Source organism: Notamacropus eugenii, chromosome 2, assembly GCF_028372415.1.
Source record: "Notamacropus eugenii isolate mMacEug1 chromosome 2, mMacEug1.pri_v2, whole genome shotgun sequence".
In the NCBI taxonomy this organism is placed as follows: Eukaryota; Metazoa; Chordata; class Mammalia; order Diprotodontia; family Macropodidae; genus Notamacropus; species Notamacropus eugenii.
This window is the reverse complement of record NC_092873.1, coordinates 247,712,472-247,729,542: the sequence shown is the minus strand read 5'-3', so window position 1 is coordinate 247,729,542 and position 17,071 is coordinate 247,712,472. Positions and strand designations below refer to the sequence as shown.

The window sequence follows — 17,071 nt, the reverse complement described above, 5'->3', positions numbered from 1 at the left end:
TAGAGGTATAACTGTTTCCCCATACAAATTTGCAAAACCCTATGGGAGTCCATGAAACCCAGATTAAGAACTCCTCTAATTAATTTCCAATATATTTACTTTTTTTTTTTTTTACAAACACTGAAATAGCAATGCATTGCTCAGGTTACAAAGAATTTTTTTAAACATTAAAATATGGCAATATAAATGTTTGGTTCCCATATGATAATCATAATGAACAAAAGGGATTCAATTTGTGCTGTTTCAAAAGGTGATTTGAAAGACATATCATATTTTTACAAGAAATAAATTTCAACTACCCTTACGTTTTATTCAATCTTAAAATCTTCAATTAACAGTGCTAGATAAACAAACCTACACACCCAAACTTTGGAACCAAATGATCTAGCAACTTGAGGAAAGAAAAGGTAACCTTATTATGATGATGTAAATAGCTTTAGTATACACATGTCACCTCCTTAATCATCTTTTTTCCCATAATGTTATTTTCATTTGCTCATTCACTACAGGAAAACATGGCATTCATCTACTTCATTTTCACTTCTTAAACATCAGGATTATAATATGTAGCAAAATGGCAAAACTTCATTACAGAAAAATAATTCAGATATCCTTTAGGAATCAGTTATGAGATTTTATTTATATAGCTCAGGTCAAATTACTATAAATTCTAAAATTGTCTAAATTAATATGAACTTGTAATACAAAATTACACTTTAGTCAATAACCTTACCCTTTACTTTCATCAAATGAAAAAAACCCCAAACTTGGACTGCTTCACCCTCTGGTCAAAAATGAAAGAGGTAGTGTACAACTGAAGATACAGAACGATAAGGAATTAACTAATATAATTTCAAAAAAAGCTATTTTAAAAAAATAAAAACATTTTTAATTAAAGATAAAAAGTGACTAAAATGCTTATTAAATGACTACATACAAACCATTTTAGATAATCACCACCATACTAACCGGCAACATAGCAACAGGTGGAGGATAAACTTCAGCCTGTGTAGTCACCACTGGTGTCTTTTCAACTGTTGTTGGACTCTCTACAGTTTGGACAGGCTCTTTAACAGGCTCTGAACTCTTCACAGTTTCCCATTCTGAAAAAAAAAATTAACATTAATTTTATAAATCAAGTATACAGTTAACTTTAAAGCCTGTAGTTTGCATATTTAAGGCTGCTACTACACATTTAAAAGAATTCCTTTGTGTTTGTTAGAAACATATAGAATGTAGTGTCTACTGGATACTTTAAGGGGATAATGAAAAATAGAGTATATTCTGACAAGACAACAATATTGTGTTGGTATTAGAAATCATACTTTATAAAGGTATGTTTAAAGAACTGAGGATCTTTATTCTGCAAAAGGACTGAGAAGAACATGATAGCTCTTTAAAAATATTCCATGTGGAAGAGGGTTCCTACTTATCCTGTTACTTTGTGAAGCACAAGTATAACCAATTGGTGTGAAAGCTACAGGAAAAGAGATGTAAGCTCTCTGCAGGAAACAACTCTAACAACTGGAGTTATTCAACAATCAGCTAATCTATCATGTAAAGTTGTGAACTTCCTGTCAGTGGAACTGATCAAGCAAGTTTCATGACCTTTGTTTTGGGGATTCCTTGTGAAAGGAGATTCCTACATAAGACAAAATACTTTAGTATTTGATGACTTGTAAAGATTCCCTCCAACTCTAAAATTCTACTAGTCTCGTAAAGGTAAATGAAAGTAATGCCTCAATTTATATATGGAAAGAAATTTGAGATAAACACATACCAGATTCTGGTAAAAATTTGACTTTAATTCTCCTATTTTTGCCCAATCTTAAACTCTCCAAATAATGGTGCTGAGAAAACTTTTAAGCTTTGGTAGCTTGAAACTGTAAGTCTCTTGGAATACCCTATACATTCTATTACAGCTAAGAAATAAAATTTTAAACGTGCCTTGTTCAATTTGCTTTCAGTTGTTAAGGCTATTCTGAACCAAAGTATGTAGAAGAATTCTTACCACTATTTACAGTCTCCTGATCAATCATGCCTCCTTCAGCAAAGCCATCTAGGTCATCCACCTTTACTTTCTCCCATGGTATGTAAGTAACTCCAAGATCTACATCCCAGAACTGTTTGTACTCTGTTTTGACACCTTTATTTAAAGCCCAAGCAATCTGCAAAAATAAACAACCTGTGTATTTATGTATGCCACAAACACATCTCAAAAATCAAATTTAATATTCCCAATATTAAAATTTATTCAGCTTGTCTAAAGTTGAATACTGCATGGTTTTACATAACTTCCCCAAATTTGGCTTGAATAAAATCTGAATACAACCTATAATCACTATTATTTATATTTCTCTTTTCATTTCAGTACCATTATAGAAATTCTTTAAAAACTGCTTTAGGAGACAGCTAGGTGGCGCAGTGGATAGAGCACCAGACTTCAAATCTCATCTCAGCCACTACTTGCTAGTTGTGTGATCTTGGGCAAGTCACTTAACCCTTATTGCCACCTCCCAAAATTGCTTCAGAGGGAAATGAGCTAATTCTTACTTTCGCTTCTTTATTTCATTTTTTTTCCCATGGCTTCTATTCTCTCTTTCCCTCATTTCATCCTTCTTTGAAGGAAATATCCTGAATAGCAGTTCTTAACTTTTCCATCTACTGGCGAAAGGTAACAAGCATTCACTTTTTGATCTTCACTATTAAAATACTGCCCAAAATTATTAAAAAGGAAAGCCATGTTTTTTGGTTAAATGCGAGCAACGGATTAAAAAAAAGCAACATATCAAATTTCTTTCAAGACCACTAAAAGCCTTACCTTTATAACTTTGGATCCAATTTTATAAGATCCAGAACTAAGCTTCTGAAGTGCCCGATAGGAATCCTGTCTATGAACCATACAGACATAGGCACAACCTCTTGGAGGAATCATCTACAGGGAAAAAATTAAACACAACAAACCCACCATTATGCTAAATTGCAAAAGGAGTTTGAGAGTGAAGGAGATGGACAGAGGAAAAGAATACTTCTCACAATCTATAACCATTAATACCATGCATAACAATAAAATGGAGCACTTACAGATAATGACAGCCCTGGGAAATGTACAAAAGATGCCTTTCCAAAGCTGATACCCTAGGTTAAGACTATACATATCCTTTCTATTATCACTTTATTTTAAGAAAACATAAATTGATGCATTTTTAATTCATTTTTTAAAAAGGGTTAAGTAATTTGGGAGCTCTGGCAAATCCCTTATTAATTTATCTATTAATAGTACTAACAAATAAATTAGAATCACTACTGTTTTAAAAACAAAAAAAAAAACCCCACAGTTTTATTTTCCTAGATAATTTATACTTTTCAAAGTGTTTCTGAAATGTTTTATGTTGCATGTAGGCTCAGGATACAAATTTCAGATCTTTATAGAAAAGAACTAAGTTCACTTAACAGTATGGACTACTGTGATTTCGCTGATGTGAATATTCCTTCCAAGAATGCAGATGGTATCCCATATATGCCTGTCCATCATCTGCGATCTCTTGTCCATTTCTTGTAATGAGTTCTACAGGGTTCTACTAAAAATGCTGGGGGCCCTCCTCACATTTTCTTGACAATGCAAAGATAATAGTGAGGCAAAAGGGCTATTTGTCACTTTTTGTTTCCTTATAACCAGTCCACCTTCCTTTTTAGTCACACATTTCTTCAATGATATGCTTTATTCTGATGCAGAGAATATAAGATCCTATTGTGCTTGCATCTGAGTCATTAAAGCAGAACATTCCCTTAGAAGTTTTCCTCCAAGAAGGTGTCTCTTGACACATATCCTAAAATTAAATCAAATTATTTTAAATACATAACAGAAATAAGATTTCTGAATGATGCTCTGATATTGAATATTAGATAAGGCAAAAAATGGAGAAAGATGCTCATGAAAGGTGTTCACCACCAAAATCAAGGAGTGCAGCTCAAAATCCCAGTTTAAGAAGGATTTTTTAATAGACGGGGAAGTCTTGAAGCTGCTCCTGTTTGTGGGTGACTTCATGCTGGTTGCATCAAGACCTAGATTATTGCTGACACTCCTAAACAACATCCATAAAGGTAGAACCTCTATTATTCATCAGTATATGTCTTGAAGAGACAATGCAATAGATGGTAAATCGGGCCTAGAACTGGAACAGGAAGAGGACAATAGGCTAGAAAGCCTCCAAGTAATTGCAGAGTTCTTTTAATGACCCATGCTTATTCCTGAAACAATACCAATCTTTTTAATACCAATATTCTACTGGGTGTTTTTCTGTGGCTGCAAGTCATTAAATACACACTATACCTTACCAAAATCTTCATAAAGGAGGACAACTAAAGGAATAAGAAATTATGAGCATCTATTATACAGAAATTTCCATTTCACAGTTATACGTATTATGAAATTCGTTTTGGGGGACTCTATTTTTATACTGTAAAAGAGATTATGATCAAGATCTAGGTTGTCATGAATACTTAAGATTTGGCTTTAAGAAAGATAAAAAAAGATAGATTATCTTAGTACTTAGATAACCAGAGGTACAATTCAACTGTTAGTTTTTGAATGCCAACTTTTCAGAGAAGAATTAGGGGAACTGTTCAACAGTATTGATTTGCTAATTTTCAATGTAAAAAGGGTATGGAATGTATGATGGAATGTAAAAATTCCCTTAATTCTGGAAATCGGTGAACATAAAAATTCAGACAATAGAAACCTTGAAGTATATAAAATAATTTAAGATACATCATTTAAACAGAAAAAATGTCTTGAACTCTTTCAACATAATTATCAACCCCTACATTTTTTTTAAAATGTAGAAATATTTCATTAAACAATAAAAGAAAATGTAACCTAAAATTTTAAACAATCACCCCAGCTTATGAATTCTATGGAAGAAACAATAAGACATCTTTTACAGTCAGATAGCTATAACATTTTAATTTGTTGCACAGCATTTTAGTCTTAGGCACATGGAATTCTGGAGTTAGAAGGGACCTTAATCAGCTAATTCAACTCCCTCATTATACAAAAAAGGAAAATGAAGACTAGAGAGGTTGACGTGCCTAATGTCACATGGCAAGAATTCAAATGCAGGTCTTGTGATCTTAAATCTAATGTTCTTTGTACTATCACCGAGAAAATAATCATAAATAACCCTAAAGTAATAATTCATACACACACACAGTCTTACATTTTTAAAAACTATTTTTTGATTATTAAGCTATAGCTGTTGACCAGACTGCTTAAAAAAGAGTAGATTTCTTACAATCATAGTAATTCACTGTTAATGGAACAATGAATTAGTTCAAGTACACTGAAAAAAGATTTGACATAATTAAAGAAAAGTTACTAAGTTGTTTCATACCCTTTGATGTAGAGTCTACTATTACTGATATTTCCAAGGAGATTATTGATGACACGCCGGATAGGCATAACAATATTCACTGCATCATTATTTATGAAATCAAAAAGCTGAAAACAAAATAACTGCCAAATGACAGTGGAATGGTCAAATTATGGCACATGAAATGGATTATTAATGTGTTGTAAAGAATAAACACAAATTTAAAGAAATATGGAAAGATTTGCATAAAGTAATGTATAACAACAAAAAAAGCAGTCAAAAGAACATTGTTATTATGACAAAGTAGATAAAGTCAACACTAATAAGCAACAGAAATGTTTACCTAGTTAAAATATAATGGTGAATGGCAGTGCTGTACTTTCTCCACCTTTCTATTAACAACCAATAACTAACTTTTCAGGAAAAATTCTTTGTAGAAGGATTTGTTTGCATCCCTATAATGAATTGTCTTTTGCAGCAATAAAAAATATTTTTAAAGAAAAAGTGGTATATTTCACTTAGGAAAATAAATTGGCTGCACACCCAAAAAAAGCAAAAACTACTTCCATTTTTAACAAAACTGTTTTTAATCTAAAAATTTACATTTTTGGCAACTCAAAAATCCAAAAGTATGTAAAGGTACATATTTCAATAGAAAGTTTAGAATTAATTGCAATATTAATATCTAGACAGTTCCCATATATCATCAGAGTACCTTCCTAGAACAAGTGAATAAGAATAGGACCTGTGATATAGGTACAGAGAATTACCAGAAAAGGAAACTCCCTTTACCAATGCAAGTAAACATCATTTTTGCAACTTATAGTCTTAATAGAGTTGCCTAGACAATTGAGAGGTTCACCGACTTGTCCAGGATCATGAATCCCGTATGAGTCAGAGGTGGAACTTGAACCCAAGTCTTCTCAGCTCTAAGACTACTTACTACTCTATTAATTAACTACTCATAAAATAGATCTCTTCTCATTTCCTAATAGAACGATTATGACTGTGGTTATACCACTAAGTAATGTAAACAAAGGAATCAGATATGACTCAACATGTTGAGTTCAACATTTCATTGAAACAAAGATAAAAGAACAGTAAACCTCTAAAATAAAGAGGGAACAATTATCCTCCAAATACCATTAAATGAATATAAATATATGGTAAATCATAACATAAAAGAACCCTCAATGGACTATTGAAACATATAGTAGAGGACACAATTCCAATGAACATTGTAAATTCAACAACAATTATATCTGTCTACTTAGACTATCAAAAGATTTGATAGTCTTAAGTTCTTTGGAACTTCTAAGGAGGAGATGGTTATTCCTAATCTCTATAAAAACCTATCCAAAGACAGTGTTATCTACGAGAGTTTTGTTCAAAGACTTTCCTAGCAACATTATAAATAATTACAAAAACAATGGTTGTAAACAACCTAAAAGTTCAACAAGAGTGGAATCATTAAATAAATTGTGACACAAGAATGCAATGAACACAACCAAGAGATGAAGATGGACAATAGGAGGAAAATAATGAAAGACCTTCCTGTAATAATGCAAAGCAAAAAAGAAAGAATCAGAAAAATGGAAGAGGCCACCATCATTGGAAGAAAAAGTAAATGAGAAAGAGGATGAAAAATCATGATGAAGACCAAAAAGGATGAAGTGGAAAAGTGCTATAGTACTTTATGCATAGAAATGAATTTAAATTGCAAATTAAGCAAATTTTGTTCTTTGTATCAATGTTTAATGCTAAATTTCTAATAAAGTAATCTTTATAAAATATTCAAGGAAATTTAATCTGATAGCTCTATCAAATAGTAAAGAACATTCAGAATTATTCTCATTCTTATCAGAGCTTCCTTAAAGCCCCAGGTGCCCAACATGGGTGAGTGGGTGGGTAATGGTGTTGTCTCTCACTTATAAAACTACTTGTGAAAAAGTGTGTTGCAACGTTGTCCCTCCTTCTCCTGTTTCTACAACCTCTTCACTTTATACAAATCCACTGTTACAGCTGCTTTACTACAAGACCAAATAAAGACTGACAGTTAACAAATGCTCCTAAGTTTTTACTTTGTATACAACAAGAAGTAAAGTGGTTCATAATTTACTAGAATTCCACAAAATCACTTGAAAGGACCTTCAACATAGCTGTCACAGGATTGCTAGAACATTAATTCAGTTACAATGCCAGTCATGTTATTAGACACAGATTGAAATGAAAGCTGAAAAATGGAGTGTTAAATAAGCAGATACCAATGCAAAATGTGAAAGGCTGGGGTAGCCTGAATTTAAAAAAAAATCTTGATCACAGTATGAATAATTAGTTATGATTTGAAAAGTAATACTTACATTGATAGATTCAATCTGTCCAAATTCTTCAAAAAGATTGGTTAAATCTTGCTGTGTAGCTTTCTTATCTACTTGACCAACCCAGAGAGTGGTACTGCAGACTGTGAAAAGACAATCAGATAAATAGCTTAAACTTTTTGAGTTTAATTTTTATATCTCAGTGACTTATGGAAATGAGTTATGGTTTTATTATGTAGAGATCTTGGTAAGAACTCTACTAGTCCAATGGATAAGTCCTAAAATAAGTCCTCCTGGAGCACACAGAACTTAGGTGATTTGAGACCAGATATCCCTAACTACAAGCTCAGCACTTTATTCACTACTCCAATGGCATTTTAGAAGTTCACATAATTTTAAAAAGGGCACACAGAGTAGAAAAATTCAAAAAATATTTAAAATTCCCAAAGTTATTTTTTTTACATGTGTGATTCATTTGAAACCTGGGTATTTGAGCATGAGTCCCAAGGAAATTTATAACTATACACAATCTTTATCTGCTACATTTTACCTAGGAGCAACATGAGTCTCTTTCTTAATATGGACAAAAGTTCAAAATTCAAACATAAATGAACTGCAAAGTTGTTCAAGCAAAAACGAAGTGCTGACTTTAGGAATAAAGAGTGAGCCTCTGAGTCAGGGAGATTTGGGTTCATGACCCACTTCTAATATCCACTAGCTCTGACTGAGGATGAAACCTTTCAGTGCCTCAGGCAACTATAAATTACAGAACAGCTGCAATTCTGCACTGGTAGAACAACTAGATTCCTCACTGGAAATTCGTCATACCAATAAAATCACACTTCTGATAAAAACAAAACAAAAAAATCTTTCAAAACATTTAATACTGGATAAACCACACAGGTGGCAAAATCATTCTTAGTGCTGAGGATGTGAACTTCTGTGTAAATTTGTTTTAATGCTCCAATGGCTCTTTGACTTTTAATGATATGGGTATTCCCTCCAATGTATATCATCAACAATCTATGTTTGGTCATTTTGTGATTCTTATCAATGATTTCCCATGTGTTCTCCACAGGGACCCTACCCAGCATGCTAGGGTGCTTTGAGTTCTCTTGACAGTATGTGGGAGATAAGGATACAGACTGCCCAATAAATCAATAAACAAGTTTTTACTGAGTGCCAGGTTTAGGACAGGCACTAGGGACACAAGAACAACAAAAAAGAAACTTTAAACGTCAGTCATAACACATTGTAGAGTACCATTCTGGCTATCACATTTCACAACAGTCACTAACAAGATGGAGTTCATTCTAAAGATTGCTGGGATGGTGAAGGGACTCAATAGTATATCATGTGAAGACAGGATGAAGAAAGTAGGAAGTTTGAACCAAAGAAAAAAGGTCTTAAGGAATTTAAATGTTGTCTCCAAATATATCTGCAGTATCATATAGTCTTTTTTTTAATGGACCATACGAAAAATCCATAGGAGGCAGTAAGTTCATTTTAATTTTTAGTTCAAAATAAAGAAAAATTTTTGAACAAGTTGAAAAAAAAAAACCGAAGGAATTGCTTTGGGAGGGTAATGAATTTGCTGTTACTGGATGACTACTTGGTGGGATTTTGAATATTACATAGATGACCTCTGGGGTTCTTTATAAAGCCTAAATTATATGACTACTACCTGACACGAAACCTCACACAGTGCCATCTTCAATCAATCAGTAAGTTAACAAGTATTTATTAAGCATTTACTACATACTAGTCATATGCTAACGGCAGAGTATATAAAGATATAAGTGAAAGGAGCTCAAAATGTACTGTATCATTTAGATAATATTTGTTCACTACATTTCAACAATTTAAACTACAAATTCATTTAGCAAATCTTTCTTTCACTGTTTCTGAAAAACACTCATTTCTACTGTTTAACAATCTATATTACTTTAAAATGTAATTTTTAAAGCATTTTATATGTCTAATACAAAATTTTCATATGACTACTTAAAACAGGTTAGGTTAGGGCTCACAAGTGGAAAGAACAATTAGAAAAATTTATCAGGTTGCAATTTTCAAGGTTAAAGACATTTTATATGCATTAAAAATCTCTTTAATCACAGGAGTTTGTACACTGCTTCTAAAGAAATAGACTTATAATTTAACTTTTGGGTTACTTTACACATAAGCTAACTTGAGTAAAGGCCACTTCATTTTTAACTAACAATGTGAGCCATGAATTGTTAAATGGTAAAAAATATGAACCATAAAACTTTAAATTGTTCTTTACAGGACTGAAACTATAATAAACTTCAGAAATATACTATGCATGTGTGGGTGGGACCACCTGAACATGCTAATAGATTTGAAGTATGGAAATCTAACGTTTCCAAGTTATTGGTGGTCTACAACTGGTAGGATGGCCAACTAAAGAAAACAAGAAATTTCATCACAGTGGGTGGTTAGCTTGTAGATAAATAAACATGGACATATAAATAGGGGAAACTAATGGATTCATTATCATTTCTATACAATGACTGGAAAGATGGGCCATACTTTCCTTCTCAAGAATCCCTTAACCTCCAGTTCAAGATAAAGGATTATCTAGTTAGAGGTGAATTTCAACACCCTTTCAACATTCCTCCACCCCTCTCCCTCTTATCTACTGCCCATAGCTGGGAATGGTAAAACTCTCTCTTTATCAAAGAGACAGAGAGCAACAATTCATAAATTTAGAACTGAAAGGATATTATAAACCATTCTGTCTAACAGTTGAGGAAACTGAGGCCCAGACAAATGAAGAGACTTGACCAAGGTCCAACAGATAGTGAATGGCAGATTCTAAAAACACAGATCCTCTGACTCCACATATAGTGCTTTTATTCACTGAACCATATAAGAGTACTGAATCCTGGTACAATATACAAAAAAGGGAAAGGTAATAACTAATGCTGAAACCTGGAGGTAGGGTGGGGTGAGGGTATGTAAAAGTCAAAATTCTTCCCATTCTATACTACTGAAATAAGACAGACAAAAGAAAAATGAATCTGACCTCCAAAAACTGAAGTAAAAAGATTCCAGGACCAAAAACTATTTAAAAGGTTTTCAAACCTTGTTCAAATACGCACACACACAAAAGAGGAAAAAACCTCTTTTTGTTCCAAAAGAGGCTCAGTAGGATAACATGAAATTGATGCCCTTGTTATAAACAGGAGGGCAAATGGGTAGGTTGAGTGCTTTGCCCATACTGAACATTGTCAATTCCCTAAAGGTTTGTCTCTTATTTAAAAGTTATACCACCTCTAGCACAAGAACCTTAACATTTTTTATTACATGCATGCAATCGTGATTTTTTTTACCTGCTATATAAATGCTAGCTATTCTATTATTTAATTATCAATAGAGGTATATTAATATTGTTGTTGTCTTTCTATGAGATGTGTACTTCTATCTTAGTAGTTTCTCATAGTAACAAAAAGTAAAGTAATTTCATGAGCAAAAAGTGGTGTCCTTTAACCAAGGTTAGGGGGGCACTACCCCTGAAGTCTGAAGTAAAAGGAATCAAATTCAAATCTGATATCATAGTATGTATAGTACGGTTGTGTTTGTGAAAAAGGACCACTGATGAGAAAAGAAATATTAATTGAAAATATACATTAAAATTCTAACTACGCATAAAATCACTGTGTTGTAACTTACAAGTGTTTTCTAAACTGCATTTATTAATTTTAATAGAAACTATGCAACACTAAAAAATCAGATGCAAATGGCAGAAGATGTTAGAAAGCCATACTTTTTTATTTAATCCTAATGACTTAGGAAGTAAAATAAGTTCATGTAGGGAACTGTTAACTACTTTCTCTTTTTCTACTACTTTTCTTTCCAAAAATTATCATTTAAATGAATACTCAGTAACAAGACTCAAGTAGAAAAGAATTTCTCAGTTTTCCTTAAAGGTAAATGATCTAGGAACACATGAGCAGATGATACTTACCACTTAATGTTTTAGATCGGATAGGAGGCAATCCTTTTTTCTGTCTTTCTTTCTCCCTTTCCCTAGCTCTTCTTTCACTAGAATAGGAACGGGAAGATTTTCTTTTTCTTTCTCTTGACCGTGAGCGTGATCGCTTTCTGTGTTTGCGCTTTCGAGAACCAGACCGTGACCTGGACCTTCGTTTTCTTGGCGATCTATTAAAAAATATACACATAATTATATGTTTTAGATACCTTACAAGCAAGTCCTATTGGAAAGGGCTCAGATTTCAGGCAAAAGGGACAGGAGCACTACCTATTGCCTCAATTCTTGTACTTGTCCTATTAAAGATGAGTCTCAAAAGATAGCATTATGAAAACGGCCTATCAAAATTTATAATTTCTCCTATTTTTGCTCAACCAATCTATATAGCCACAGACCCCAAAGCTGTATCTCATGAAGCAGTGAGGGTGAGGAGAAGTGAAACATGCTATCTAAGGAAGCTCTTTACATTTTTTTGTGTTTCTTCCACTACAGCTTTCCTGGTAAGACAACACTGTTGACATAGGGGACAGTGAAGCAGGAATGGTAAAAATATCACTGTATGTGGCAGCTGTTAGGACACTGAATTAGGGATCAAAGGACATGAATTTGAAGTTTATCGCTGTTTATCCCTAAAACCAGCTAAGTGGACTAGAGGACAGGTAAAATTCATTCTGGCTCAAAACTCTATGAATCTAACGGACCAACACTGTTTCTCTGAGACCTAAAATGACATCTTATTACCACGAAAAGTCCTAGTGGATTACTTATCTTCTAAACTTTTAAGATTGCAAGGCAAATGTAGTTCTGATGGCTAAATATAACTATTTCACAAATAAATTTAGTTGTTTTTCAGTCATGTCTGACTATTTATGACTCCACTTGAGGTTTTCTTGGCAAAGATAGGAGAATTGGCTTGCCATTTCCTTCTCCTAACACTCATTTTACAGATGAGGAAACTGAGGCAAACAGCATTAAGTGACTTACCCAGAGTCATACATATGAGGTGTCTGAGGCCAGATTTGAACTCAGAAAGGTAAGTCTTCCAGACTCCAGGCTCAACACTTTAATCAACTGTGCCATCTAGCTATCGCCATAAATAATTCCTTATATCCCCTACTGGTCATAGCTAACGTACTATAATTATGAAAAATCAGATAAAATCCTAAGTCACACATTGCTTTGTGATGTGATATAATCAATAGGCTGATTTTAAAAAATCCTTAAATACACTTTCATAAAAACACTTTTTGAATAGCAGAAAATGTTATACAAGTCAGTTTCCAGGTTCTGCACAGTGGCATCATTTTATGCCAAAAACAGTAACACCCTTACATCTTGGGTAAAACACAGACAACACTGAAAGCACAAACATCCATTCTCAAAGATTAAGGATTAAAAAACCTTGAACGAGATCTTGAATGTGTTCTTGATCTAGAGCGAACAGGAACTTTCTTTTCTTCTTGCTCAAAGATCTCTTCTTCAGCAACGTCTTGCCCTTCATCTAACTCCATATCCTTGACACAGAAAAGAACAAGAGTCAAAGAAAACATCCTGACAACATTCAAAGCAAATTTTATGCCAAAGAGAACAGCCTGAAGAAATACTTATCAGAGCATTTCAACACTTACTGTTTTTATTTACCTTTAAAAGTATACTACAATAGTGGCAGCATTTTTACTTATAATTTATAGTAGAAATCCTAGACCTATAAATTAAGTTTTACCTGTTGCTGAATATCTATAGAATCATCCAAATTTGTCTCAGGTTCAAGGAACTGCTGTTGGCTACTTCCCTGTGATGGTGATGCAGAGTGCTCTGAACCAAATGTACTTTCTGGGTTCTCCTGAGTGGTTACCTATGGAAAAAAGTACACAGAGGAAAATGTCATCATATTCCCAATTTGAAATATGGACATATTCCATATGTATTCCAGTGTACTTAATGACAAAAAATAGATAAAACAGAAAGGAAACAAACATTTATTAAGTTTCTCTTATGTGCCAGGCACTGTGTTAAAATATTTCATTAGATCCTTCTAACAATCTGAGAGGCAGGCACCCCCATTTTACAAAAATGAAATGACTTGCCGAGGGTCACACAGATACTGTCAGATGCTGGATTTGAACTTAGCTTTTTCTGTCCTGTCTCTAGGCCCAGTGTTGTGTTTTTGGTTTTGTTTTGGTTTGGTCATGAGGGGAAGCAGAGGAGGGAATCAGAGTGCAAGACTCTATGGAGTTATCTAATCAATTCTCTCCATAACATCACTGACAAGTGAGCAATCAGCATATGTTTGAGAATGGGAAGTCAATATTTCCCAAGGAAGCACAATGCAATTTTTGTTGGGAATCTTATAGGAGATCTGAAATTAGGCTCTAAAATTTCCACCTCACTGCTCCTAGTTTTGCCCTTTGGAGCCCTTCAGCATAAATCTAATCCCACAATATCCTGTATAGGTACTTGACAGGTGTTTAATAAATGCTTGTTGATTAATACTATATGACAGTTCTTCAAACAATTAAAAACTGCAATCAAGTACCCTGAAGTCTTCTCTTCTTCAAACAAAATCTCCCTATGTACATTAATCAGTACAATCTAGCAAGCTTTTATTAAGGGTCTACTAAGTGCTATGCTTGGCACTTGGGATAAAAGGATAAAAGCCAAACAGTACCTGCCCTCAATGAACTTAATTCTAATAGATGAAACAATATGCACATATAAAGTATACGCAAAACTGAAGAAAGGTAGAAGTGGTGAGACAAGGGGTGTACTGGAGCTAGACTGCACAGGCACATAAGGGTTGATTATTAAAGTTTCAGTGCGATCATTTATACCTATGAAATACACAAATCCTACAGATCAGCAGTTGGTTGTTTTGTTGATTGTCTAGACTTAAGAAAATGATGGAAAAATGTTAATAATATACATTAAACTTATAAAGTACATTCTGTGTTTTTGGGAAGCTGGTTGTTTAACATTCACCAGTACATCCTTGGGTGAAAAACTTGTAGCTGAAGCTGAAGCAAAATAGTGTCTGAGGTCCAAGAAGAGAGGTCGTCACGACTGGGCTGATGAGGGAGGGTTCCTAGAGGAGGTAACATTTTTAGTTGAGTTTTGAAGAGTTAAATAGAAATTCCTTATGCATTCCAAACAAAAGGAATGATGTGCACAGAAATAGGAAATTATCTGTGGGTGGGGATGTATGCATGTATGTATGTATGTATGTATGTATGTATGTATGTATGTGGAGGTTTAAGGCAGGATGATCATAAATTTAAGAGCTGAAAGGAAGGAACCTCAGAGATCATCTAGTCAGTGATGTCAACTCAAATCGAAATGATGGCCACTAGCCCATACATAAGGATCCCTAGGAGCCGCATACTGACTTTAGGTTTAAATGCAGTATTATTCATGTTTCATTGTGTTTTGTTAACTATTTCCCAAAAATAATTTAAAGTGGCTCAGGTAGAACTTAGGAGTGCTGTAGGCCTTTGTATGATACCTCTTATGTAGTCAAAACTCCACTTTTCAGATAAAGAAACTGAGCCTCAGAGAGTTTCACTGCCCAAGGTCACACAGATGTTGTTGTTCATCCTTTGTACTCAAAGAGGACCAATAACATCACTATGTCAAGGTCAAGGTATGGTGTGTTTTTGATTGTGGATGATCAGTCCCACATGAGTTTGGAAGGTTCTACCACAGATTGGGCACAAGTAGTCCATTTGAACATTTGGGATGGATATGTCGCTCTATTTGTCCATCTCATGTTTCCTTTGAGCTACTGAAATTCTGCTTTGTCCACAGAGCATGGCACCTTCTTTGATATAATCACACCATGCTGGGACGTCCTGTTCCACTGTCTCCTATGTCTCACCATCAATTCCAAAGTTCTTCTGAGAGAACTTGAGTGTTCCTGCATTGCTCCTTCTGAACTTTATGTGAGTTCTCCATAAAATAGTTTTCAAGATGTACAGGTTCACAGAAGGGGTGATACTGCCACCTGGGGGGCAATGGAACAATCCAGGAGGGCTGCAATAGCCTCAGGTACAAGTAAAGGCAGTTGTATAAAAATAAGAGTTAACCTAACCAAAGCCCAGGAAAGCGCTGAGCAATTATTATTTTTTTTAAAGGGAGCAGTAGGCAAAATAGTTTGGAAACCTGTTTTAGGCAAATGTTCATGTGGCATTTGAACAAAGTGGCCAGTCTATCAGAGGTGTGCTCTTTACAGTAAAGTTTCATTGCCTGGCAGTTCAGCTCAGAAGACCTCATGCCCAGTACCTTATCTTGCCAGGTAATGTTCAGAATCTTCCTAAGAAATTTCAAATGGAAGCATTTCAATTTTCTGGCCTGGCACAGGTATACTGTCCAACTTTCACAGACATACAACAATTAAGTCAACACAATGGCTCTACAGATCTTCAGTTTGATAGGCAGTCTAATATCTTTTCTCTCCCATACTTTCTTTCAGAGCTTTCCCAAAACTGAGCTAGTTCTTGCAATGAGTGTATCAACTTCCTCATCTTTATGTACATCCCTTGGCTGCCAAGGTAGTGAACTTATCCACAGCATTCAAAACTTCTCCATTTGCTATGACTAGTGGTCATATGACTATGGATGGTACAGTGCTGGCTGCTGGAGAACTTGTTTTCTTGATGTTGACTGTAGGCCAAAATTAACACAAGAGGCAGAGAACTGATCCATACTCTATTGCATCTTAGCCTCAGAGGCTGTACTGAGTGCACAATTATTACAGCAACAAAAAGTCATGCACCAACTCTTCCTTCACTTTAGTCTTGGCTACTGGCCTTTGAAAGTTAAGTACCATCAGTCCAGTAGTTGACCTTGATTCCATTTTCATCCTTTTTGAAGGCATCTGAAGACATCATGGAAAATATCATGTTAAAAAACATGGGAGCAAGGACACAGTCCTACTTTGCTCCACTGGTGAGTGGGAAACAGTGAGAGCATCATCCTTTATCCAGAATCTGTGTAAGCATGTTGTCATGAAACTGGTATACAAAACTGATGAACTTCTTTGGGCAAGCAGATTTTGCCATGATCTTCCACAAGCCCCTGTGACTGACAGTACCAAAAGCCTTGTTCAGGTTGATGAATATTGTATACAACATTCTCTGTTCTGCTCTTGGCATTTCTCCTAGAGTTGTTGGGCAGTAAGCATCATGTTACCCATTCCTCAGCCCTTTCTGAAGTCATACTGGTTCTCGGTCATTGGACAGATGTCCATCTAACAAGTGAAGAACAGCCAAAGGAGGATTCTGCCAAGAATCTTGCCAGCAATGACTAAGAGGGAGACACCACATTCCCTACCCTTCCCCCCACAATTGCCACAGGAAAACCTGTGAACTTTT

The 17,071-nt window shown here is 34.5% G+C and overlaps 1 protein-coding gene across 10 annotated transcripts in view; it reads right to left on the bottom strand.

Annotated features, from left to right (window-relative positions):
* The window catches only part of SCAF8 (SR-related CTD associated factor 8), a 284,935-nt gene that overhangs the window by 184,118 nt on the left and 83,746 nt on the right, over positions 1 to 17,071 (bottom strand). For all 10 annotated transcript variants that reach the window (XR_011974667.1, XR_011974666.1, XM_072643758.1 and 7 more), the window contains 7 exons: positions 13,429 to 13,560; positions 13,107 to 13,219; positions 11,682 to 11,875; positions 7,733 to 7,833; positions 2,822 to 2,935; positions 2,012 to 2,168; positions 970 to 1,103 (listed from right to left, as the gene is read on the bottom strand). Coding sequence is in view for 8 of the 10 variants with exons in the window: in XM_072643758.1 (XP_072499859.1) it covers positions 970 to 1,103; positions 2,012 to 2,168; positions 2,822 to 2,935; positions 7,733 to 7,833; positions 11,682 to 11,875; positions 13,107 to 13,219; positions 13,429 to 13,560 (945 nt within the window). In the remaining 2 variants the exon portion in view is untranslated. The remainder of the gene's footprint in view (positions 1 to 969; positions 1,104 to 2,011; positions 2,169 to 2,821; positions 2,936 to 7,732; positions 7,834 to 11,681; positions 11,876 to 13,106; positions 13,220 to 13,428; positions 13,561 to 17,071) is intronic.